General features: G+C 33.4%; 1 protein-coding gene across 5 annotated transcripts in view; it reads right to left on the reverse strand.

The window, feature by feature from the left end:
- The window catches only part of LOC106464817 (probable nuclear hormone receptor HR3), a 51,116-nt gene that overhangs the window by 7,011 nt on the left and 18,236 nt on the right, over positions 1-25,869 (reverse strand). Inside the window, exons 2-10 of one of the 5 annotated variants that reach the window (XM_022392603.1) lie at positions 20,353-20,623; positions 10,284-10,369; positions 9,155-9,296; positions 8,100-8,319; positions 6,700-6,908; positions 5,750-5,871; positions 1,580-1,712; positions 1,327-1,434; positions 745-861 (exon numbers count right to left, since the gene is read on the reverse strand). In XM_022392603.1, coding sequence (XP_022248311.1) covers positions 745-861; positions 1,327-1,434; positions 1,580-1,712; positions 5,750-5,871; positions 6,700-6,908; positions 8,100-8,319; positions 9,155-9,296; positions 10,284-10,369; positions 20,353-20,380 — 1,165 coding nt within the window. In that variant the 5' untranslated portion in view covers positions 20,381-20,623. Of the gene's footprint in view, positions 1-744; positions 862-1,326; positions 1,435-1,579; positions 1,713-5,749; positions 5,872-6,699; positions 6,909-8,099; positions 8,320-9,154; positions 9,297-9,407; positions 9,739-10,283; positions 10,370-20,174; positions 20,190-20,352; positions 20,624-25,869 lie in introns of those variants that run through there. The other 4 variants (XM_022392604.1, XM_022392601.1, XM_013924972.2 and 1 more) reach the window with 4 other exon arrangements.

Consider the following 25,869-nt stretch of genomic DNA (forward strand, 5'->3'; position numbering starts at 1 on the left):
ATTTTTTTTAAATTTAGTTTAAAGGATGGAACAGCCAAGATGAACCAGTAGGTCCCATGTTGTCCCAAAACATTATGTTATGTTATTATTACATTAAGCCAACTAATATTCATTACTAGTAGATGTCCCCCGGTGGGACAGTGGTAAGTCTTCAGATTTACATCACTAAAATCAGGGGTTCAATTCCTCTTGGTGAACACAGCAGATAGCCTAATGTGGCTTTGCTATAACAAAACACACACACACACACACTAGTAGATTCTGGGACATGAAATATTTCATTACATCAGTAAATATGGATTTTTTTTTCTTTCTTTATTGCTAGTAGCATCAATAGGAAATCTATCATTACTGAGAAAAGGTTTTTTTTCTTCAGATTATTTCTTAAAAATTATCGCATAAGTATAAGTATGGCAATAAAATCCAAAGTCTTAAGAAGGTTTGTACTATTTACTATAATATAATGATGCCAGGAACAATGCTATGTTAATAAAGATAAAAATTCTTGAACAATAAACTGAGAGTTAAAAGATAGGAAAAGGAAATTTATGTGGACAAAACTTGATCAAAGGAATCACCTTCAGTCAAACTGGTTAAGAAAGATAGCTATCATTAAGATATAATAAATTTGATAAATTGTGTAAATAAGTAGGTAAAAAAAGCACAAAAAACCTTAATTTTTAACATTACTGTTCAGCTCTTTGCATTTGATAAAATGTTACAGACAGGCATTACACAACTTACCTGGGGAAAGCAGTACAAGTGCGGAAAACAAGGCTAGTTCTGTGTCCGTCAACTTAAGTTCTGCTACACTCATGGCAAGATCAAAACTACTGCTGACAAGTTTCATTTCTGTTGTGTCTATTGTACAAAAATATAATGTTACCCACAGTTAAGTGACTTAGTTTGAAAAATATCTGTCACATGACCCACTTTCACTGATAGTTTAGTTTTGTTTACTGACTAATTTTTCATAACATGTACAGCTAAAAATCAGGCACATCTCCAAATCCCAAGGCTTATAAAATGCTAAAAGAAAACTTGAGAAATTTTTTGATGAAACAGCGAACCACATATATAGATCATAATCTCTATTTGTTGTTATAATGATCAATGAATGGATGTGCAAAGCAATCTTAAATTTTGTTTGTGAATAACTTCACTTCTTGGAATATAGAACAAAAGCAATGAATATGAATCATACTTTTAAACATTTTGAATAATGTATAAACTGTTAACATTTTTTACATAAATCGTTGAATGTTCTACTTGCCAAGACATTTCTAAATAATGACAATAATGACAATTTTTTATCAATTTACTCACCAGATGTCAAGAATGCTTCAACAGATAAAAGATTCTCTCCATACAAAACAGAACCCGTGTTTAAATCAATGTACCGACTCATCCGCAACAAAACCAGTTCAAAGCTTCCTGTTTGACAAAAAAAAATTAGGTTAATTCTAATGGATCAGATTATATTAATTGTGAATAACACTAAATTACAGTTATTCAATCTATTCTAAAATGAATTCATGTTGTTTGCTTTCATATAAAACTTTGAAATGTTCTCAATTACCAGCTTTTAATAATACGATCTGGTCCTCCTGAGACAGCTTCATAAATCCTGGAACCATCTTGGCAAACTCTATAATTTGTTGAACAACTGCTGTTAATCTTTGGGCACAGTCCAACCAAAGTTCGTCTTGAGCCTAAAAAAAAATATTCACAATTGTCATTATAACTTGATTAAAAAATAAATATGTTACTTCAGAATACAACTTAAATTGTGTTGGAAGTCAATTCAAAGCACAATGCAATGGTTAAGAAAACACAACCAAGGTTTATTCAGCAAACAAGCTAGATGTTTACTATAAATTGAAATACTAAACATGAGCACACAGTCCAAGAGAAGAACAAGGCCCATTTTCACAAGATTGAAGAACATCCAAATACAAACAAACAAACAATACACAAAACCAATTTTTACAGTACTAGTGTGCAGAAAAAAATTTGGCTTTTCGATGCTTTACCAGACACATTAATCTAGCAAATGAAAATTTATTGTAACTCCTGGTAAAGCATGGTTGTATAATAGTGATGAAAAAATTGGACACAATTAACGTTCATGCCAAAAAAAACAAAAGAAGCACATTATACAAGTCCTAAACTGTTTTTTTTTCTCTGCAAAGGTTATATTTTAACTTGAAACAAAAGCTCTGATGTGCCAAATGATGTCCGAGTCAGTTTACAAGATCATCAAGAAAGAACCTGAATCCAGAGTGGCAGTGTAAAGAGGTGAATAACATATGACAATCACAAGCATAACCGACAAAAAATTCATATCATTACAACAAATCACTTCTCTGGCTTTTTCTGGTGATAAAACATTTGATTTCTGTGCAGTTTTGTTCCTGACAAGAGCTTTTGGAAAACACTCCCCATAATAATCTGAAGAAGAACCTAACAATAATGGTTCTTCTTCAGATTATGATGGGGAGTGTTTTCCAAAAGCTCTTTTCACAAGAGTCTGGTGAAAGAAAAGCAAAAATTATTGTTATGAAATATAGTAAGAAAAGTGAATACAGAATGCTTTTTATTATTTGTATTTACCAATTTGTATGTATAATGTTTTCTCCTGTTTCTGCTGATTTGTCATAAGTAAAAAGCCATCTAATTTGACAGCCCTAGGACCCATTGTTTTATACTTTACTATATAATTTTAACTTTAAATTTTTTCTATTCCTGAACTCCTGGATACACCTGGGATTTGAGGAAAAACCATAGCAACAGAGTTAAAGTAAACATCTGGCCCCCTAAGCAGTGACTTTAAACTATATTCATAAATTTCAAGGTTGTCCTAAGCTTTTGCAATCTTCTATAACCAGTACCTTATATTCTAAAAACTACAAAGTTATTGTGTTCACATGCAACATACATATTTCTGAGGCAAACAACAATCAATTCACTAATTAATGATAAAAAATTATATTTTTAACAATCTTCTCTATACAACTCAAACCATAAACTGATTTAAGCTCCACAATACTAACATATATCAATGCTAATATTACAGTTGGATGCTATTTTAAAATATGGTAAAATTGCATTTTATTATATTATTAATGTCATATATATATATATATATATATATTATTAATGTCATATATATATATATTTATTATATTATTAATGTTATATATATATATATGAAAGCTGAGTGTTTAACTATTATATAATTGTTTGCTACTTTATTTCAATCACAATGACCAACATTTTTAGATACTACAATTAGCGTTCAAACATAATTTCTATTTTCTTACTTTTAAGATTGAGAAATGCATAAAAAAATCTTTTATGGGTCTCCAATTTAAGCAAAAATCCAGCAAGTGAAAGTTATAGAAACATTTCATCTTACAAAACATTCTCTTCCAATTACAACCTGTGTAAAAGCCTTAGTCTTTCTTAAGTTGAAAAAAAAAGATTTATTTGCCATTTAATCTATTGAATATATAAGTGATAGAATAAACAGGTTAATAAAGTAATGTATAAATATTTTTTGTTTAACAAAACTACAATGAAAATTTCCAAATTATACTTCATGACTGTTGAAAAGAAGAACTTAAATTTAAGATAAATAGCCCATTTTACACCTGGTATTTTCTGTTTATGTATGGTTCTCAAGCATTTGGAACAATTGTCTATTCCTATGTTTCTGAACACTTGCACATTCGATAACAAAGGTTACTAGAAAAATAATATATTTTTTTTACATTTCAATATTAGGTACATTTTTTATTCTACCTTGTATTTCACATGTAACCGATAAGTTATCAAAACCTCCAGTAACTTTTTTTTTATACTGAAAACTTGATAATTTGAAAGACAAAATATGACTTTTACTTTATCTCAGTTTTAACTATCATCATCTCAGAAATCGAATTTTATTCCAAAAATGAGTACAATGAGTTCCAAAATAACATAACATGATGTTTTGGGCAACAAGGAACCTCTTGGTCCATCTCAACTGTTCCATTTTCTAAACTAAACTAAAGCTATTAAATAAATTAATTTAAAAAAAAGAAATCTTAAAGCCAGCCCTTATAATTCATATAGTTATCAAACTTTCTCTTAAGTTCGCTTAAAGTTACTACCTCAACCACATTCAAAGATAACCCATTCCGAAGGTCAACCACCCAGTTAGAAAAATGAAACTGTCTTAGCTGAACATGACTCCTACCATGTCAAAATTTATACTTGTGTCCCCTAGTCCTACTATTCTCATTGTTAAGTAAGAAAACAGATGATGCATCAACTCTATGAATTCCCTTAACAATCTTAAACATCCCAATCAGATCCCCTCTAACTCTTCTTTATTCAAAAGAAAACAATTTCAGAAATCTTAACTTATCCTCATGTGACAACCCCTCCATCCCATGTTCCATTATAGTAACCCTCCTCTGAACCTTTCCAACAATTCAATGTCCTTCCTAAGGTAAAGAGCCCAAGACTGAACACAATACTCCAAAAGTGGCCTAACCAGTGACCTATACAATGGCATTATAACCTCTTTAATATTTCTGTAGATACAACCTAAAATCCTATTTGCCCTACCACTAGCAACAGCACACTGCTTGGATGGCTTAAGAGATTGATCAACCATTACACCAAGATTCCCACCCAAAATATACTTATAATTGCAATTAAGATAAACCACATGCATTATCTTGCATTTATTATAATTAAAACCCATCTGCCATTTACTTGCCCAACTCACTAAATGATCTAATTACATTTGTAAATCAGCAGCATCTTCTTCATAGCTAGCAACTCCCAAGACCTTAATATCATCTGCAAATTTAACTAACTTGCTGATCATTCTTTCAATCTATGTAAATGATGTAAATCAAAAAACAGCAAAGGTCCTAAGATTGAGCCCCGAGGTACCCTGCTTGTAACATTAATCCAGTTTGACTGAACTCCATTTACAAAAACACTCTACTTTCTTCCATCCAGCCACTCTTCTACCCAACTTATCCCCCACATTATAAGGAATACATCCAATCTATGTTAGACGTCTAACATACAAGAAGAAAATTTAACTTTACTGTGCTTCCTTGTCTGATGATTTGTAGGTATCAAAGTTCCAATCACCACCAAGTTAACATTATCAGTAAACTTACAATAGTCTTTTACATATAAATCAACTTATTTATGAGTCTTTTTCAAGTAGTGAATGAATTGTGTTTATAGAGCGTTAAGGATATCTTTTCTGACGTTGGGACCAAATTATTCAGTTCTATCGTCACATAACAAATACAGAAGAGCTTTTAATTTTAACAATCCCATTTTTGTATATCCTGACCTCAGAAGTAAACCTAGAACTTCTTGTGTGCCAATCAAACACTATACTAATGGAGCTAAAAAGGTTAAACAGCTAACAAGTGCTAGCAAGTTAATTTGTTTGGCAACTCAAGCTGCCACATTTTTATCCCCTCACACAAAAAAGCCTTGTCTTCAGATCTTAACTTAGTGTCATATGATGACACCCATTTATCTTATGGTAATGTAATTCTTTTATTTCTCCACATCTGATTCAAGCCCAAGACTTCTCATACATCAAAAAATAGTCTACTTAATAACGAACTAAAAAACTGACTCACTGGCATTGCTAGTAAGGCACTTTTTAAACAACTCAAACTCATAATTACAGTCAAATATAACATTAAACATATTATAACAAACTTACCATGTTCTTATAATACAAAAGGAGTGAGACATCTTGAGGTTTCCTCATAAGTTCTAAAATCTGTTCTGTTGTATATAAACAAGTACGATTGTGTGCATCAACGATGGTCTTAGCTAATAACTCTGGAACATGAATAGAACAGCTATCAGTTATTAAATTAAACTCTAATACTTAAAGTATCAAATTGATAATGAAAATCTTCATATCAAAGACATTTTTATTTAGTCCTGATGAGGAACCTTATTATAAACAAAAAACAAAATCAACAAGAACTTTAAAAAGCAAAGAGAAAAACACATCATAAAACAAAACATTAGGAAAAGTTTGGTTTAATATATTTATTTTCCAAACAATCGCAAATGCAAAAAGATTCAAAAATCGGAGATGTCAATGAGGAATTCTTACAATACTTAGATTCAGAAAATGAGCCGTTAGCAAGGAATTTCTTCTTGACAGTTTTTAGTTAGAGAATATATATATACTTAAAAATATTATCTACTTTTTCTTTGGACTCATTTTACTTATCAAAAGTTAAAGTAGTATATGCAATTATCAAAAAAAGTAGGATATTTTGGAGGAAATTAACAAATAGATTTCATTTAAAATGAAGGTTCACTTTAAATACATAAATTATTGTTCAAACTCTGAAGTATGCATTTAATCAAAAATGATATTCATACACTTATATCTGACACTTATGATAGTAAAATGGAATATTTACTTGTACTCATGTAGAATCTTTCTGCCATAGGAACATCTTTCCCTCAGTTTCATGAGACACATAAAAAAAAATCATTTACTGAGTAAAGTATCTTTGCATAATTTAAATATATAACCATTGATTTCCAATAGCCTCAACTGTATGACTGTTTTCTTAATAGTTTTTAAGAACATGATCTTTTATGGCCAACAACTGAAAAAACAACAAAAACCTTTTAACTGTAACTTACCTAAATGGGAATTATTTGATATTGTAGTTGTTGGGACTGTGGTTGTAAGGAGGCCATTGGTTTCTGGTAAAGAATTTTCTAACTGCTGAAACTGATCAAATGTTGTGCTGTCTACAAAATCTGTTCCAGCCAAGTCCAATGTCATAGCCTGAGGAGTGTAACTGTAACCATTGGGTGTATATGTGTTGAGGTCTCCATTGTAAGAATATCTACAAGGAAAACAGAAGCCTCAACATAAGTTAATTGTCAGGAAAATGAGTATTAGTACTTAATCCTTGCCATTATCTGTTTCTTAGCCTTTTTCTTATTATACTGACATACTAATATTTTTCAACTTCTTAATAATTCACATAAAGTTTTTAACTATTTAACAACTTTTTTTTTACCCTTTCAACTGCACTTATAAAAAAAAATGGAAATAACAGTTGTTAACTGTAGTTATTGGCCACAAAAAAATTATTAAACATAACTAACATTTCAAACATTTACATTTCTACATCAAATTATATAGCTGAAAATATCCATTTAGATGTTATACATACAAAAGAAATGTGCTGAAGTCCTTACTCTATGTTTCTTTTTTTCTTCACATAAAAGAAAACAAAACAGATCCAAAATAATTTCTAAAAACATCCAAAGCTGATTATATGGAAGGTTGTATTGGCTTGATACGAGAAATTTTTGAAATGATTCTACCAGTAAATGGAGAAACAGATAGAGATCAGAACTTGCACTGTATACCAGACATTTGAATTTATACTGATATGACAACTTTCTTAATCAACACTTACTTATTATGTCCTAAAATGTTGGATTTGTATATAAACAATTTGCATATATTTCTTGCAAGTATATGAAATTTTTATGAGAATGAGTAGCTTTATGAAAATATTAGTGAAGTTATTATATTTTGATTTTTTTCTTTCTTCGAAACTGTTTGGAAAATCAGATAAGTTCTCTGCTTATGTTCAAGCGTACTTCTTCATAAAATAATTCCAGTTTGTGTTAAATTTAATTACAACCACATGGGTGCAGGTTGGCATTGTGGTAAAGCTCTAAATTTCAAAGCTGATTTTGAATCCTTGTGCCACCACAAAATATTCTACTCAGTTTAAGCTATGGGTGCATTATAAGAATAAGTGTATCCCATAGCTTGGATGGCAGGTGGTAGGGTGCACATTGCTGACTGGCTTCTTTTCTTCTGTTCATTAATTCCACATTAGGTACAGAAGCAGGTAGTTTTAGTCGCTTTGCCATAAATAATAATCATAAAATTCGAAAATAAGAAATTAATAATTACAGATTTCTTGCAGTTTTCAAACCACTGAGAAAAGTTTTAACATACAAGTTTTTAAAGGTTTATAGAGAGCTGAGAAAGTATTTTATTGACTGATCCGTACCCTCCATTGATGTAAGAAGGCTGTTGATTGGATGAAGATGGTTGTTGTTGCTCAAAGACAGAACTATCTGGTGAGGTCTCTGTGGTTTGTGGTGGATTTTGCTGGGGTGTCAGCTGACCTTGTTGATGAGACTGAGGATGGACTAGTTGGGCTCTATGGAATCTAACCTCATCTTCTACCTTTTCTCTTTGTTTTTTCGACATCCTTCCAAATTTGACAGCTGAAAGTGAAAAAAAACTTTTATGTAAACAAAACACTAAAACGAGTTACAAATATTGTAAGAGTGAAACCACAAAAAATACAGTAATGTGCAAAAAAAACAATAATGGAAAGAAAGATGATGGCCATTCTTATTCAAAAGTGTACAATGGGAAGCACTGAAGTTTTTTTTACAGACAACTATGCAAATTCATGATGCAATAGTTCTGACAAAACAAGTTTAATCATGATTTTAATTCATGATATTTAATTTAGTTTCCTTTGTAAGGCAAGAAAATTAAAATGTGTAAAGAAAAATACGAAACATAAATTACTACATAAGACTGAAAATAATAGGCTAATTATTAAGTGTCCTTAAAGTTAATTAAGTGATCTTAAAGAAATGGATTTGTGAATTAGTATTATATTTCCCAAATTTTTCAAGGTAAAGTCATTTTAGCCTGTTTGCTTTAGTCCCCTAGTGTGAGTCAGCAATAAAGTTGAGCCCTATAACCCTAAAATCAGGGTTTCAATTCCCTACATCAAACACAGTGCAAGCCCATTGTGTAGCTTTGCACTTAGCAACAACTGTTTACTTTAATCTTATTCCAAATTTTAGCTTATATTATTAAAAAATACACATCAAGTAGGAAATCACTACCTTTCTTTGACGTATCACATTAAAAATTCCATGCAAGCCCTGTGTGTAACATCAAATAAAATGGCAGACACAGACATGGTTCAATATTATCTCCACATTTAGGGAAAAACAAAACAAAAAACAATGCAACACATGCTACCACCTCATGAAATGGTACATAATACCACTAACTTAGTAAAATTCATTAGTTTCTTACCATCTCTTGACATTCCTAGTGTTAAACATTTTTGCAACCTACAGTATTGGCATCTATTTCGATTCACTCTGTCTACAACACAATTCTTCTGTCTTGGACATTGGTAGTTCACCACGCTGGACTGACTTCTTCTGAAGAAACCCTACATATCCAATCAAAGCTCTTGTTATTTCACAAAAGGTCTTTAAGATACAGCAAACAGTGTCATATATTTTTCAGACAATACTTCGACAAATCGAAAACAAGAACATACATTTATGATTGTAATAGCATGTAGACCTTAAACCATGACATTTTCAATAGTTTTGTGATTCTCTATTTGTTTCTTTTTCTTATAATCTCAGTGTTATTTAATCATAACATGAGATTTATAATTCTCAATCGTTCATAGCTAATATCATACATTTCTATTTCAGTTAGTGGTTCAACATGTTAAATCTAACAGGTCAATGTTCATAAAAGACTTTTCTCTATTTCACTAAAATATCGAATATGTTAGTTATCGTAAACAATTTCCAAAATAATAAGTAATAATAATTTTAAACCGGCGCAAATATGTTGTTTAAATTGTTTCCAAACACGACGCTTATGTATCACAATGTAAGATAGGGTGGAGCGACATCTGCAGTGTACGCAGTTTTGTGAGATTTTTTATCACAAACGTTAAGCCTATTCGTATACAATGGTCTACCAACTTTTGGTATGTAAACCGCAACTTTAAAAGATATAGTTCCTTATAAAATGCTTTTGTTTCTTCACATCTTAATTGCTTCACCATGGAATATAGCCATAACAGTTCGTAACAGTAAAAAACGCCTAGTATCAATTACGTTTAGTAAATCACCTTTAAAACTCAATAAAATCATAGCGCTTTAGACAGGCGAACCTGTCTTTTTCAGGGGAAAAGATGGTAAAGTAATCAAGTATTAGAAACGTGCGAGGTGATATTTACCATTTAAGTCTTTCAAAATAAACTGTACTGCATGACCAGTTACCCCATCAACTTGTGATTTCTAGTAAACGCCCAGTTTAAATACCAAGATAATGTTCAGAAATTATCGGTTATCTTCACTTCCAGTTTTCTTACGGTTTTATCAGACAGAAAAAAAAAAAAAGATAAGTTTGTTACCTTGCAACCTTCACAGGTTATCACCCCGTAGTGAACGCCTGAAGACTTGTCTCCACACACTTTACACGGGATGATTTCTATCTGAGCTGTAAATAAAAATCACTCATTTAAGAGAATAATAAAATATAAAGCTTCCAAATTCAACAAAATTAAAAGCCAAATTCTAAATATTTTAATTATGTAAATAAGCATTTCATTATTACTTGATGAACCATAAGACTTTGTTTTTAATTTCGAGCGAATTTTTCGTCCTTAACCATTTTACAATTTGGTCAATATATTAACATTTGGCTAGTTCGTTTCTTTTTAATCTATCAATTTATAAATTTGGGATGAGTCATTTATGTAGATTAGCGAGAAATGTCTGAAACAAACAGAGAAATCTTCGACAACTCAGTAAGAAAGTTTTTGCACATTTTTGTTTTTTGTCAGTAACAAATTTAAGTATATCAGTATAGATTCACAAATGAAGTATTCTAAGTAAGGTTTTATTTTTCTTTCGAAAATCCTGAAATATTACAATTTATCCTAATGCTTTATATACATATAAAGTTGATAGATTTGTCTGTTTTTTGGACATTCGCACAAAGCTACATAAGGATTATCTGCGCTAGCTGTCCCTAATTTCAAACTGATAGATTAGAGAGAAAGCAGTCAGTTAATGGCACATATCCCCAGTTCTTGTGCTGTTCTTTTGACAGACACTCTCATAGTGCACCTTCAACTCCAAGTGCGAAGCTCGTTCTTGCATAATGGGAGTGAACAATGAATCTTTAGCTTAACAGTCCAGGTAAAGTTTTAAGTTGCAAGTAAGGAGTTTTACTTTTCCTACACAAAATTAACTGAGAACTCCACCTAGGTATTGGATGACGAATTATTTCTAGACTGAAGATTTTCCTGAGATAAGTTACATGCTATAAACACCTCTAATCATACGCCGGGTAAAGCTAACAATAAACAAAGTTAAACCTTTGTATGTGATAAATAAATTACATAGCAAAGACAAAAACAGTTACTAATTAATATAATTTCATATTTTTTATATACTTTAGTTTAAATTTCAAAGAGAACGTGTTTGTATTATGTCTAAAAAAGAGTAACTTAGTTTTCACTTTTAGTGCATTTTAGATAAAACTTAAAAGATCGTAAACCATTTTGCAACTTTTATCTTTCAATATATTTTTAATTGAACGTTTTTATAACTGTAAATACTAATATATCGAAAGATAAACTATAATAATTGTTTTCATCTTTAGTTCTTTTTTCTAGATCAAGGGTTTTAAAAAAATTAAACTTTTTGTACGTTTTAGTATATTTTCAACAAGTTCTTTAGCGTAAAACTATAAATCTTAATATATATCTGTAAAATAAGATTCAACATTAGACGACACCACAAGCAATTCTAATATTCGTTTGTAATATTCAACAAATAAATAGTTTCACCGTTAATATTAACCAAGTAACGCAAAGGGATAAAAAAGACACCTTGTTCGGCTAATAGAGAAGATGTATTTTATTCTGTTATCATCTGAAATAAAATAAGAGATTGTTTGTTTGTTTGTTATGAATTTCGCGTAAAGTTACATGAGGGACGGGGATTCGAACCCGCGACCTGCAGATTGCGAGTCGGGCCAAAATAAGAGAAAAAAGGAGATCGTTACAATTCAGCTATACATCCAGATAATCAATGTTTATCACAATACTAGTTTTAAATAGGTCAACCACGCTATGATCCTGTAAGCTTGGCTCTTAATTAAAGTAGGCTGTTGACATAACTTTGTTACCTCGATTAACCCCGTTGTACTTTCTGGTTACGCTGATTGTTGGTTGATTTTTGAATTGCGCGCAAAGCTACACGAGGACTATTTGCGCTAGTCGTCACTAATGTACCAGTGAAAGATTAGAGGGAATGCAGTTAGTCATCACTACCCACCGCCAACTCTTGGGCTACTCTTTTACCAACGAATAGTGGGATTGACCGTCACATTATAACGCCCTCACGGCTGAAAGGGCGAGCATGTTTGGTGTGACGGGGATTCGAACCCGTGACCCTCAGCGATCTGAGGCAAGCGCCATAACCACCTGGCCATGCCACGCTGACATTAGACCAGTTACTCCAAACAGACTTCCGAGACGCTTATAATTAAGGTAAGAAGAGTTTAAATCCAGGTAGTTAAAATCTCTAATAGTTTAGATTAAATTTAAATAACTTAGGTATGTGAGGTTATGAAAAAGCTCTTGGTTTGTGCCATTTTTTATATCAGTAGTTTTAATTTCTGACATGTTTGAACTGAATAATTATCAACTTTTTGTATGAAAGTATTCGAAAGGTGTCACCACAGGAATAGCAATGCGATTGTACATTTCTCTTGCTGACAGACGATTGAAACCAAATAACATGGTGTTCAAAAGAAGACATCTTGCAGCGATGTCTATCTTACATTTCACAAACAGTTTAAAAAGGTGAGAATGCCTTATATAATCTAATTAAAACATTTAGAAATTGAGAAAATTAGAGCAACATATTAATAAAACTGCGAATTTGTATATTCATAGCCATGAATGATTAGGAAGTGGATACTATAATAATAGGTGTGGGCACCACAGAACGAACAGAAGACACTAGAGATAAGAGTACTCCCTTGTAAATAAAATCCAGACGTAGAATATGTTTAAACCATGTGTCTCCAATAACAGAAGTAAAATGAGCAGCAAAGCTGGTTGGAACTAAATACAAAACGATTAGAAAATCAATTGATTTGCAAAATAACACAAAACGGATTACATACACATATAAATCTAAAGAAGTAGGCAAATGTTCTGACTCAGTATTCAAATAGTGAAACATTAAGTGAAAAAAAACTTACATATCACATAAAAAGGAATGCATCAGTATATTTTAAAGTTCCTTCCATAGGTTTGTTTTATCATATTTTATAACATATCTAATTCCAGGAATGGCTTAAATGTCCTTTTCATCATGTGTCTGAACACAATAACTGGTAAAGCGGATTTATTAGACATACACAAATGTGTTTTCACCCTTGGATTTATGCCAGTACTTGAAGATAGGTCAAGGTAACGTTCAATGCCAAAGATGATAAGAAATCGATCTTTTATCACAACCCCGGTTTTAAATGACTATCAGAAACATTTTGTTTTCGTGACGTACATTATGAAACTTTTGAAAACACTTTAATATGATGAATAAACCAAAACACACAACAACCCATATTGTAACAAGATCTCAAATATGTTATACACTCGAGTATACTTCGTGTTTGACGCGTAGAAATAAAATAGTCCAGTTTCCGGTTTAATGTAAGCTAACTTCCGGGCTACGCGTCAAACACGAAGTATACTCGAGTGTATAACAAATTAAAATAGTCCAATTTCCGGTTTAATGTAAGCTAACTTCCGGGTTTATACACCTGGAGTTTTTGTTGCAACAGTCTGATTCGGAACCGTAAAGCTAGTTGGAAAATCCTTTTCTCCGTTACTCTACGTATAGCAATCAAAAACTTGAGCTTATCCGGAAAAAAAAAAGAAGAGAGTTTTAAGCACTGAAATAAAAGAAACGGATAAATTTTTATGGACTGGATTCACTAGCATAAAATACCAGCGCTCCGCAGCATGGTTTAAAGAACCCTTCATAACTTAGGGAGGCCACAATGTATCGATAAAGCTTTTCCATTATCCCCAATTACTTCTATAGCTACCCCAAAGGGGTCCGTAGCTGAAAACAAAACAACAACAACAAAATTCTCTGTATAGGACACCCACTCGTGGTACCTAAGTTTATGCCACGTTTGGTCCCATTAGATTGTGATGGGTGGTAATTATCATAGTGTCAAAGATGGCGCCCTTCGATATCCCAAGATGGGTCTGGAGGACAAACTCCAACACTAAATTTGGGTTCAGCGATCCTAAGAACCTATTTCTAGACCCCCAAAGAGTCTGTACAGCGACAAATAAAACTACACTTTATATACACACAATGCAGGAAGCTTTCAGTAGAGTATTCAGCGAGAAATAAGACCACACTTTATATACACACAATGCAGGAAACTTTCAGTAGAGTCTGTACAACGAGAAATAAGACCACACTTTATATTCACATAATTCAGGAAACTTCCAGTAGAGTATGTACAACGAGAAATAAGACCACACTTTATATACACACAATGCAGGAAACGTCCAGTAGGGTCTGTACAGCGAGAAATAATGCGACACTTTCTATGTACGAAGTGTTAAAACCTCCACAGATACAGAAGATGTACAGTTTGCATGACCGACAGGAAGACAGGACAAGTTGCCCTGAAAATTATCCTGTGTTGTTAATGTGTCCTTTCATTACTTAACTTTACACAATATGATGAAATCTATATACAGTATTATTGACTACTGAAAACTTTGCGTTTAGCCCTTGTTGTACCCTCTTCGTCAAAAAACATCAGTATCTTTGTGAAATATTATACAGTTTTTTAGAACTGTACTACGTAAAGCTGCTTCTAATTTTAGATTTTTGTGGAAAACGTTTTAATGACTTTGTTCCCTTTACTTAAACTAGATTGGTCGGTATGTAAGCAAGAGGTCCGATAAATGCCTCCTCGCCGAAGGATTCTAATAGATTCTTATTGCATTTGTAATTTATTGACGAACTTACCATAAGGTAGCTATTTTCTGGCATATGTTTAGGTTTTGGGTTTGTGTTATACTTCAGCAAATTATGGCAACATGGAGGCCCAAAATAGTACCGAAACAGAAACTGTTTCTTCTGGAAATAAATGAGTTTACTTTACGTTTTTTTTTGTTGCTTTTTTTTTTTTTGAAGAACGCATAAACAAGAATTTTGACTTCGTTGCTATATATATATATATTTGTTTTCACATTAATTACATCTGTAATACTCGAGGTCATTTGGGAACTCTCGTTGGTGCCTAAGTCGCCTACCCAGAAATTTCGACTTGTTAGTATTCACAGAAACTACCACCGATTTTCAGCTCGTAAAACCAAAAGCACGAAAACACGTATGGATGGATTCCAACCTCTGAAGTAATCAGCACACGGGATACAAAAAATAAAATTTAAAAAAGTCAAGCCGCAGCCCTCTGGTGGTTAAGCACGGAGGCTCGTGGTTGGTGATGAAAGATAGAGATTACGATACTCGTGCTTCCCCATTCCAACGAAATATACGATGGTAAAATGACAAAGCACGTTATTATAAATCCCTACTAAACTAAACATACGAGTACGCTACATTCAAGGTTTAAAGTTAATGCACTCGCACTTACGAGTTTATGCTTTGAGCTAGAGCTTTTATTCTAAAAGACTCCACCTCTTATTACTCGACCTGTATAAGTAGTAGAGTAAAGCTAATTTATTGCCACTCTGGCAGTCGAAGAGTAGCTGTGCGAGCTTCACTCGCGCCCCCATGTAAGCTAATACAGAAACAGCAGAAAATAATTAAATAATGTCATAAATTCGCTTTGTTTATAAAATAATACATCTCTTTTAAAGTCATTTAAAGCTTATGGAGAAAAGTATTTCGTTACTTTCCAATGATATAGTGCGAATACATTCTAAGCTAGACTGCGAGTTTAAGGAAGGAAAAAATAAAACAAATCGCCATCTCTATTAATATTAATGATAGCAATATGAACAAGGTGAAATACCGTCTTTCTCTTTCTGATTCTTATTTTATCGTTAATATGATGTTTCGATTTTCATTTACTTGTTTCTATTGTACGTGAACTTCTCGTGTCGGTGGATTTAAACAAGCGTTGTTTTCTGTTAGTTTATTGTATGGTTTGTAGTTCATAGATTTACCTCTCTTTTTTATATAAATATAGCAAAGCATAATTAATAATAAACGAGTCTAAAAATATTCGAATAAGTTTATAACACTGAAAATCATAGGCGAGCTGCATGGAGTATTTCTTGCTATATATATCACCTTGTACACGTGATATTCGAGCCTTGAATTTTACCCTTATAGAACATATATTTAGAAAACATTTTCAGGATTTATTCATATTCTGTTGTTGTTTTATTTGTAATTAAGCACAAAGCTACACAATGAGCTATCTGTGCTGTGTCCACCACGGGTAACGAAACCCGGTTTTTAGCGTTATAAGCCTCCAGAGCTGCCGCTTTGTCACTGGGGAGAGGGGGGGGGGGGCTTCGTATTCTGTAACCTGGGTTTTGTTTTGCTTTCTAGTTACCTCATTAACTTCGTATTTTCTAATTGATGTCTTCTCATCGGTCCGTTTGTTTTCTGATTTGGCATGAACGTGCTCATTGCTAGAAAAACCAGTGAGTGTCTGTCTGGTAGCCAATAAAAATGACTGAAAGTTTAACGAAGGATAGTTCCGACCAGTCTGATTTCAGATTTAAGTAAAATTCGATCTTTGTCAGCTTTACAAAAAAAAAAAAACTTCAGGAGTGATTTTTAAACTAAGTCTAGGTACAAAATCGTCATCGTCAACTTGTTCATAAGTCAAAGTTGACTTAGTAACGGTCTTTTTTTTTATTTTAGAGTTAGTATGTGTCAGCGAATCTTCATGGATAGTGTAAGTACTTTCCGTCAAGAACTGCTGGACTAAAGTATCCGTACTGTCAGTATTTTCCGTCAGGAACTTCTGGATTAAAGTATCCGTAGTGTCAGTACTTCCCATCAGGGGCTGTTGGACTAAAGTATCCGTAGTTCCAGCACTTTCTGTCGGGAGATTCTGGACTAACGTATTCGTTAACTAAAAGATAATTTAGTAAAAGACATTTTTTTTGTTTTTTTTCTTCTTTTAACAAAATGAGCTGTTGTGAAATTCCTCATGAATAGTGTCAGTACTTTCCGTCAGGGGGTTGTGGATTAACTTGCCCATTAATATGCAGGTAATGAGTTTCAGGTTAAATGTTAAAAACAGAAAATCACAAAATTACGCAATGGGGTATCTGTGATGTGCGTACTGCAGGGTTCGAACCACGATTTAAAGAAAAGAAGTAATTGTCAGAATAGTAAACTATTTGTTTCTACAAGAAATATATATAATTCTATATCATCGTAAATTTACAAATCGCGGAGGGCTCATACAATCATAAGCCCTCCGCGTCATGAGAACATTATCATAACTTTATCATCCAAACATTAACGCTATTGCGATGGTTGCATGTTATTTCAACTCTTTTGTGATAGCTATTTTTATATCCACCGAAACCGACTCATAAAATCAACAGTCTAGTTCAAGTTTTAGCTTTGATTACATCTTTCAAAGTTAGCAAAATAATCTTTGGAGGTTGACTTTTTATCTTGGTAAAAAATTTTTATCGTAAAATGTATATATTATTTTTATCGTGTTGCAATACAGTATCGAACACTGTCAAACATATTTAATATTCCTATGATGATAGTTATCACAACAGCGCATCATCGGAAAAAAAACAACATAGTATCAGCCTAGTGGTAGTTTTTTTTCTTATTAGTTTGGTTAGCAATGTATTTACAGGTTAAAACAAGAGGGAATCCTGATAGCCGCGGCACTTGAAACTTTTTTTAGGCAGGATTAGAGTAAATTAATCTAAGAGATTCCCCCCCCCCTTTTTATTAGTTATGTTTTGTGCGCCAGCAATACCAAGCGTGGGGCGCGCGTATACCCGATTCAATTTTATTACTCATCAGGATCTCTATAAGCCTATTCTCAAATTGAAATCCTTTTAGGCAGGATTATAGTAAATTACTCTATGAGTCCTTGGGCGTGGTCAAATACATCGAAAGGATTTGACCTCCCGAGTCCAAAACTGTAATTAGATCTCAAATCGGTCAAGAGATGATGGCGCTACGAGCCAAAATTCAGAGACGTTCTATCGAGATAGTTGGAAATATATAATAGTTATAAATTAGTAAATTATGGTATCAGGAAGTGTAAACATTAAATGTCGTCCTGTGATGTTTTTCTTGTGTGTGTGTGTGTGTAAATCGCATTTGAAACCTGTAACTATTTTCTTTGGTGCAACGCGTTAGCTGTAGAGCATCGAAAAATGACTGAAGTTATGTCAGTCTAACTGCCTTAGATTATATAGTGAGTAAACTCGTACTTCGCGTACGAAGCATATTTACATTTTAGGCCTAATTGTTCATTTTAGGCGCCTGTTGGAATTTGTATTGAGATGCAATAGTACTGTGTTATTTCTAAGCCACGGAAAGGTAAAGAATGAACTTAATTTGTTTTCTTGCGTGTTTGTTTATGTTATTGAAATAATTGTCCTTAAATTTAATGTTATAAACGTCATAGTTTTGCACTCGTATAGAACAAAGCACGTCAAACGTCATTTATTTTTTTGCATTCGTATAAACCTCAAAGTATCACTGTACGTTACACCAATAGGAACATTGGGTTTCCTTGTGAACTAGCACGCATACATGCACGGAATAACTGACACACATTGTTCTTTTAACTATATAGCTAGATTGGTGGAAAAAATCCGAAAATCAAACGCGCTGGAAAATATAGTTTAACATATGCTTTGTTCTAGCCACAACTTGAAAGTGGTTTTTATTACGAAAAGAAAAACAGATTTTTTAGCACCACAGTTCTAAATTTGTTACTACTTTATAATCTAGTTAGCAATTAATTAAAATTAATTAATTAATCAAGAGCAGCATATAAAGTAACTATACTTGATGAAGAGCAATAGGTAATGAATAATTACTTATATCTGTAATATTTAATAAAGAAAATATCCAGCAACTCTTACGAAAAACTAAAACTTTGAATGTACACATTTCATTGCTTGACAACATTACTTCAGTAGTTAGATTACTCTGTTTGTATGTCATCACTAAGCCTTACATAACTTTTTTATTCAATTTCTGATTTACTTGCACAATTGGAAACTGGCATTTTAAAAGTCCTGTACACTAAACCACACCTCAGCTGTTAGCAAAATTCAATTGCCTTTTATCTTATTGGCTATTTATAAGTTGTTGCTTTTACCAACTAAAGTTTGTTGCTGACAAAATCAAACGCGATTATTATTCAGTTGGTTTTTGTTTGTTTTTTTGCTGCCAAAAAAGTTAGTTTCTGGTGACTAAGTCATGTTCTTGCAGCTAATTTTGATGGCCGTTTCATGCTATACTCTTACAGCTAAATTCTGATGGCCATGTTGTTTCTCTGCTGTTGATTACTGACGGCCACGTCAAGTTATTGAAGCTTATGTTTGATGACTACTTCATGTTCTTGCAGCTAATGTCTGATGGCTACCTCGTCTTCTTGCAGCTAATTACAAGTGGGCACGTCATATTGTTGAAGCTAATGTGTGATAACCACACCGTGTTCTTGCTGCCAAATTCTGGAGATTATGTTCTGTTTATCAAATTTCTCTTCTATACCAGTCCTTTATATCAGAATTAGTTATGGAGTTCTAGTTTATTAAAAGCCTCTATTTTTCATCTCAGAACTAAAACAATACCTCTAATACCACACCGATTTAACGTGCGTTGTTATTAGACGTGTGGAGTTTTGTTTTCCTCATCGCTTTGCTAAGAGTGTTAAGTAATACAGAAGAATGAAGATTAACCAGTTTTGGTTAGCAATGTTATTCTAGCAGATGATTGAAATAAAACTGTTATTCTAAATGACTAGCACTTTTAAAACTTAATTAGTCATCTCTGAACATATTTTCAAAAAAATCTTCAAAATAAGATAAATTATCAAGGAAGTGGAAAGCAAAATATATCATTTATCGTTTTGTTCGCATTTTTGAAACCTAATTGTGCGCCCTCCAGTGGCACAATGGTAAGTCTGCGCACTTATAACACTAGAAACCAGGTTTCGATACCCGTGGTGGGCACACCATAGATAGCCTATAATGCACGAAAATAGCTACATAACATACACAATTCGTTTAATTTCGGATTATATCCAGTTCGGAATTTTTCCGCATTTTGAAAACGAGGGTTGGAGTTTTTCCTATTCGATCTCAGATTTTATAGATTATATTTACGCATGAACAGAGAAACTTGGTTTTTATCTGTGGGACAAGAAGGATATAGGAAATAACTGATTACAGTAACTGATGCTAGTCGTGTTCACCAGACTCATATTGAGCAGTTTTCCCAGATATCGTTTTAGAAGTCAGTTTCAGTAAAAGTTCATTACAGGACTGAACGAGGAATCCTTCACTTGTCTTGCGTCAATACCAATCCTAAAATATGTGAATATGTCCGTTACCCGGGCAAACAAGCTCGTATCGGTCGCTGAGGCGTTCCCTATATTCGGGAAATGTGGGTCTATAGAATTCCTGCCAGGCGAGGTTCAAAGACACAGCTCACGTCCCACTCAGGTCTGGCCAACATAACCAGGAAGTTGTCCCAGGAAAAAAAAAAAAAACATATATAATTTAGCAGTTTTTCCATAATGGGTGACACACATTTCCACAGCTAACAGTTGTTACACGAGTTACTAACTTACTACCACCAGGAGGTTTAAAGCACCGTATATTTACTTGTTTTTTATCTAAAGCTACCCTAAAAGTCGAAGCAGTCTATTTTAACTGCATATCTATAATAAATGCAAATATTTCAAGTTGTATTGATTTCAAGATAATCTGTTATTGTTTTCGTCAAGTTTGTTCTAACGTGAAAAGAAATTAAGTTTGGTTTTTTTTTAACAATTAAAAGCCTAACGACAAGCCACAAATATCAGAGTCTCACAATCACATTACAAACTCGTCCCTAAACACCTATAACACTAAACTTGGGATCCTAACAACTCCATATCATACGACACACGTAATAAACTTGTGCCTAAAGCTGTAGAAACGGATTCACAAGTATTTTCAACATTCAAATCTACAAAGAGAGAGAGAGAGGGATCAACGAATCAACGAAACGACAGCTTCTCTAATTACTTTCAGTAAATGTAGAAAAAAAACAACTATTAATATTTTGGGGATTTGAAAATGACCCTCTTTCATGGCTTTAGTGCGATAAACATTTAAAGCATACTCAGTTAAAAGTGGATCTCAAACAGAAATTCTCGGTTGTTCCAGGAAACTCTGAATTAATTTTTTAAATAAATCTCGATGTATCTACCAAAATATGTAATTATTGAGTTTTTATTGTTTTGTGTCGTTCGGAGTAAGTCTGTATTTCTAACATTTTCATAGCAAGACGTGAAAATTTCGATATACGAGTACTCCAGTCACTTCTCCTATCGCCCTCTGGTGGTAGAAAATCAAGAATACTTTACACATTTATCTGCAAGTACTTATATGTATCACACTATAGGGCTTTCTACTGACATCTGAGTAGTCAAACATGTCGTATGAAATTCCGCAAGATAACCACATCGTAACTAAGAATTTTAAGGAGACAATTTCTTAAAAGAAAATTTTCTTTAACATTTTCTTTAAATGATTTGTGTGTGCGTGTGTGTAATTTGGACATCTAAGAAAGACGAGCAACTTACGTGATGAATTTAACCGTGAAATTTCAATCAGATTTACCGAACTAATGAACTACTCATGATTATATAGCTTTTTAAGTTATTTTTTATTCTTACCTTTTTTTCTAATACGAGTGTTCTCTGCTTGGAAAAAAAAATGCATTTGAAAATCGAAAGAACTTGTAATATAACAAGCATTCCAAAACATCATTGATTTAACACAACTTTGAAAGAATTGTTTGTTTATTTTACAGCAAAGGCACATTGGGTTATCTGCTGTGTCTACCGCAGGGAATCGAGCCTCGGAATTTAGCGTTGTACTTCCACAGACTTACCGCTGTCTCACCGAAAGAAAAACGACAGACAACTTGGAAGAAAATATTTCATTTTACCTTCCACTTTGCCATCTTGCAATATAGACGAGACTGACCTCTCTGTGCTTTAATATAAACTCACTATCTGATCAACTGAAAATCAAATCTCACTACAGAATTTCTAAAAAGTCAGTGTGTACTCTTTCTTACTTGGATGGGAAAGACAACAACCATCTCCGTGTTAGGCCTATTAAATTAAACGTTGTGCAGTTCATTTATAGAAAATAAGTCGCATTCCACTAAATAAAAACGAACATCGTATTTCGTTCGTAATGATTATCAAATTCGCTGAATAATATCGTCAACAAAGGCTGACAAGTCTGTAAAATTCGATATTAAAATGTTATAAGTTAAGTGTTTCGTCACAATAGTTTAAAAACAAAAGAGTGACCAATAAAATAAGCACTAGATGTACTGACGGTTTTTTTTATCCAATCGAAAATCAGCATAGAATTAACACTAACACATCAAGTTAGATTTTGTGTTTAAATTATCTTTGAATTTGAAACTATTTTTCTATATCGTTAAGGTTTTTTCCAGTTTCCTTTTCATTGGACAAGAATAAAACATTTGATGATCTTGTCAAACAAACCAGTCTATTCACTGTTATTACCGCCGCCACCGAAGGTGGACGGAGGTTATGTTTCACCCCTCTGTGTGTGTGTGTGTGTGTTTGTCAGCAATATTTCTCGGAAACGGCCGAATGGATTTTGACAAAAGTTGGCATACATTTGGACTATGACCCAACCTAGAAGAGATTAGTTTTCGGAGGGTCAAAGTCACAGCAGGTCACGAAAATAAAAAATCCTTATCTGTTAACATGGAGATAAATTTTTCACATTAATTTCGCTCTATAACTTAGTCAAAAATGATTGGATTTTTGATGCAACTTGGTGGACATATGTAGAATATTATTCCTCATTGGCCTGCCAAACGTGGTCCGAGTCCGTTGATAACGACGGACACAATTTCGTGTTTTTTGAGGGCTGAATATGATCAGTGCTCCGTGGCGGAGTTATGCGCTCTTCCAAACGTCCCTTTAATTATTATCTTATGTTTGTACATTGGCTACCGAAGAAAAGTTTTGTACGACCAGTACATATTTTCTCACTTAACCCTTTCAATACAGTTGGGTTATATTTGACCCAGCGCATGTTTGTATAGGACTGGTTTGACCCATTTATTCCACAAAAATTATTTTGAACATGGCGCTCTAGTCCTTTGGTGGCGCCCTCCAGTGGCACAGTGGAATATCTGCGGACTTACAACGCTAGAATCCGGGTTTCGATACCCGTGTTGGGCAGAGCACAAATAGCCCATTGTTTAGCTCTGTGCTTAATTACAAATAAACAAATTCAACAATACTTTGGTGTATCCTATGTCATTTTATACGTACGTATATGAATACTATTTTAAGAATGGCGTAGTAGTACCGAAAGGGTTAAAGTAATTGTTGTCTGAGAAAATGAACCGATATAGCATATTTTTAGGCTAACAGCTATAACAACATTTGTTATTCTATGCTTGAGGATTAAAGTAATTGTTGTCTGAAACAATAAACCGAAATAGAATATATATATTTTTAGGCTAACATCAATAACAATATTTGTTATTCTATGCTATGCTTGTACAATATTCAATATGTGCATGCAAAATTAACAATAACATTGAAGCTGTCTCACATAAAAGGACTTTTTTGTGTACTAACACCGGCGCTTGTAAGGGATAGGCTCATATTATTTATGCTATATATACATAAACCTGCCCTTTGGATCTGGATTACAAGCAATGTTGCCGTCAGTGAATTGATGCACATTAATTTGCACATGTTACACGAGAAGCGATGCTGTACACTCACTCCTAAGTACAAATAGGAAGTCCAAAAACAAAAGTTGGTGAAAAGCTCCATGGAAGTGGTGGCTCTGTAGTAATATTTGTTTTCTGTATCTCGCGTGAGCATGATTCGAACTTAGGACCTCTCAGGTGAATGGTTTGAAAGCTGAGATAAGGGTTACCCGCTTCCCCTCACAGTGATTCCTAATAAAGCACTTTTAAAAACTCGAACTACCACAGCTTTACTGCAATTATAAATGTCCAAAATACCACCGCAGAAATAAACTTGCATAGTTGTGTCACATATTTCCGTCGTGTCACTTCCGGTTCACGGTTCAGCACTCCTCATCTGTGCCACTGGGTCATCTAGGCCTGTCTGTTGCGAAAACCTGTTTCGGTATTTGTTCCTAGCTGGCATGTGTTTGTTGGACCCCATAGTGCTTATTAACCTTAAAATAAAACTGATCCTAACAAGTTATAACAACTTATCAATAACTTCCACCTGAATCACGTTTATTCCCATAATAGGACGTTTAGATCATAGGAGTCCAGCCATAATGGGACTTTTGAATCGTATGAGTTTAGGCTGTTGAATACGCGATCTACATAGAAAGGAAGCTAGATTTATACAAAATGGCGCGTGGTTGGAAGCAACTTCAACTGATTACTCAAATGTTACTGTTACTTGCTAAAAATATTCATTTACACTGCAAACATTCAATTTAATGAGACAATTCACCAGATGATGAGATAATAAAGGATAGCTTGTGAACAATGCTGCCATCGTGGCCAATTTTTTTACTCTTACTAGGCCTAACAATAATTAGATTGATAACATCAACAACCGTGTTTTAAATATGTCTTATTCAAGTCTAAAACTACTGTTCAGAAAAAAAAAAGGCATCAACCCGAAACGTCGTGTTGAAAAGATCTTACACGGTGACGTTACTCTGTTGGATATTTTTTATTAAAATTGTAAAAAAATAATAAAAAATAATGCATATTCTAATTTCCCGCTGTTTATTTGAAACTTAGGAAGTTGGAAGGGGAATATCATAAATGTATCCATGACAGCCCTCTAGAAAGTGTGACACGTGTGTCAATGGCAGAGTTAGCTAATGACACTGAAATTTCGCTAACTCTTTAGAGCCATCGATAACAGATATGAAGAGCTAGAAAAATATTTAAAGGTGAAATGTAATTTGATTCTCGCAATAGCTATAAGAAATTCCCGGTGTATTGAACGGTAATCAGATTATATGTAACTTATACGTTATATGAAGATTGTATTAGGTACGGGAACTTTTATTTTTAAAATTTTAATAATTAAAGACCTATTATCTATAGTTATATATAAACAGCAACTCAGATCAGTGTACTTAACTGTAAGAATTACACATCAACTCATATAGAAATGGGCTGACAATGTTTGATTCGTTAATGGTAATCTGGACCTAGTGGTCAGCTCGCCAGGCTGTGAATCGAAATATCCAAGATTCGAGCCTCTGAACATACTTACAGCTGGAGGGGTGTTACAAGAGTAGTAATCAATCTCGTTATTTGGCTCAAATTGAACAACCCCCTTGTGACGGAGGGTGGTACTTGACTGGTTATTCTTCCTCTGACGAATAAGTAAAAATCAGGAACGGTTATACTGAACCCTAAGGGACTTTGACCTGGCGTTTAGCTCACGTACATACAGTTCCGTTTGAGTTGAAAAAGCCAATACCTGAAGGTCATGGTGTGTATATATATGGTCTCTGTTTGTTTGTAATTAAGCACAAAGCTACACAATGGGCTATCAGTACTCGACGAGTATCGAAACCCGGTTTCTAGCGTTGTAAGTCCGCGGACAAACCGCTGTGCCACTGGGGGGGGGGGGGGGGTAGTGTCTACTACGTGTGTGTAACGAAACAACAACGAACGTAAGTACGTACG

Source organism: Limulus polyphemus, unplaced genomic scaffold, assembly GCF_000517525.1.
Source record: "Limulus polyphemus unplaced genomic scaffold, Limulus_polyphemus-2.1.2 Scaffold1748, whole genome shotgun sequence".
Taxonomy (NCBI): domain Eukaryota; kingdom Metazoa; phylum Arthropoda; class Merostomata; order Xiphosura; family Limulidae; genus Limulus; species Limulus polyphemus.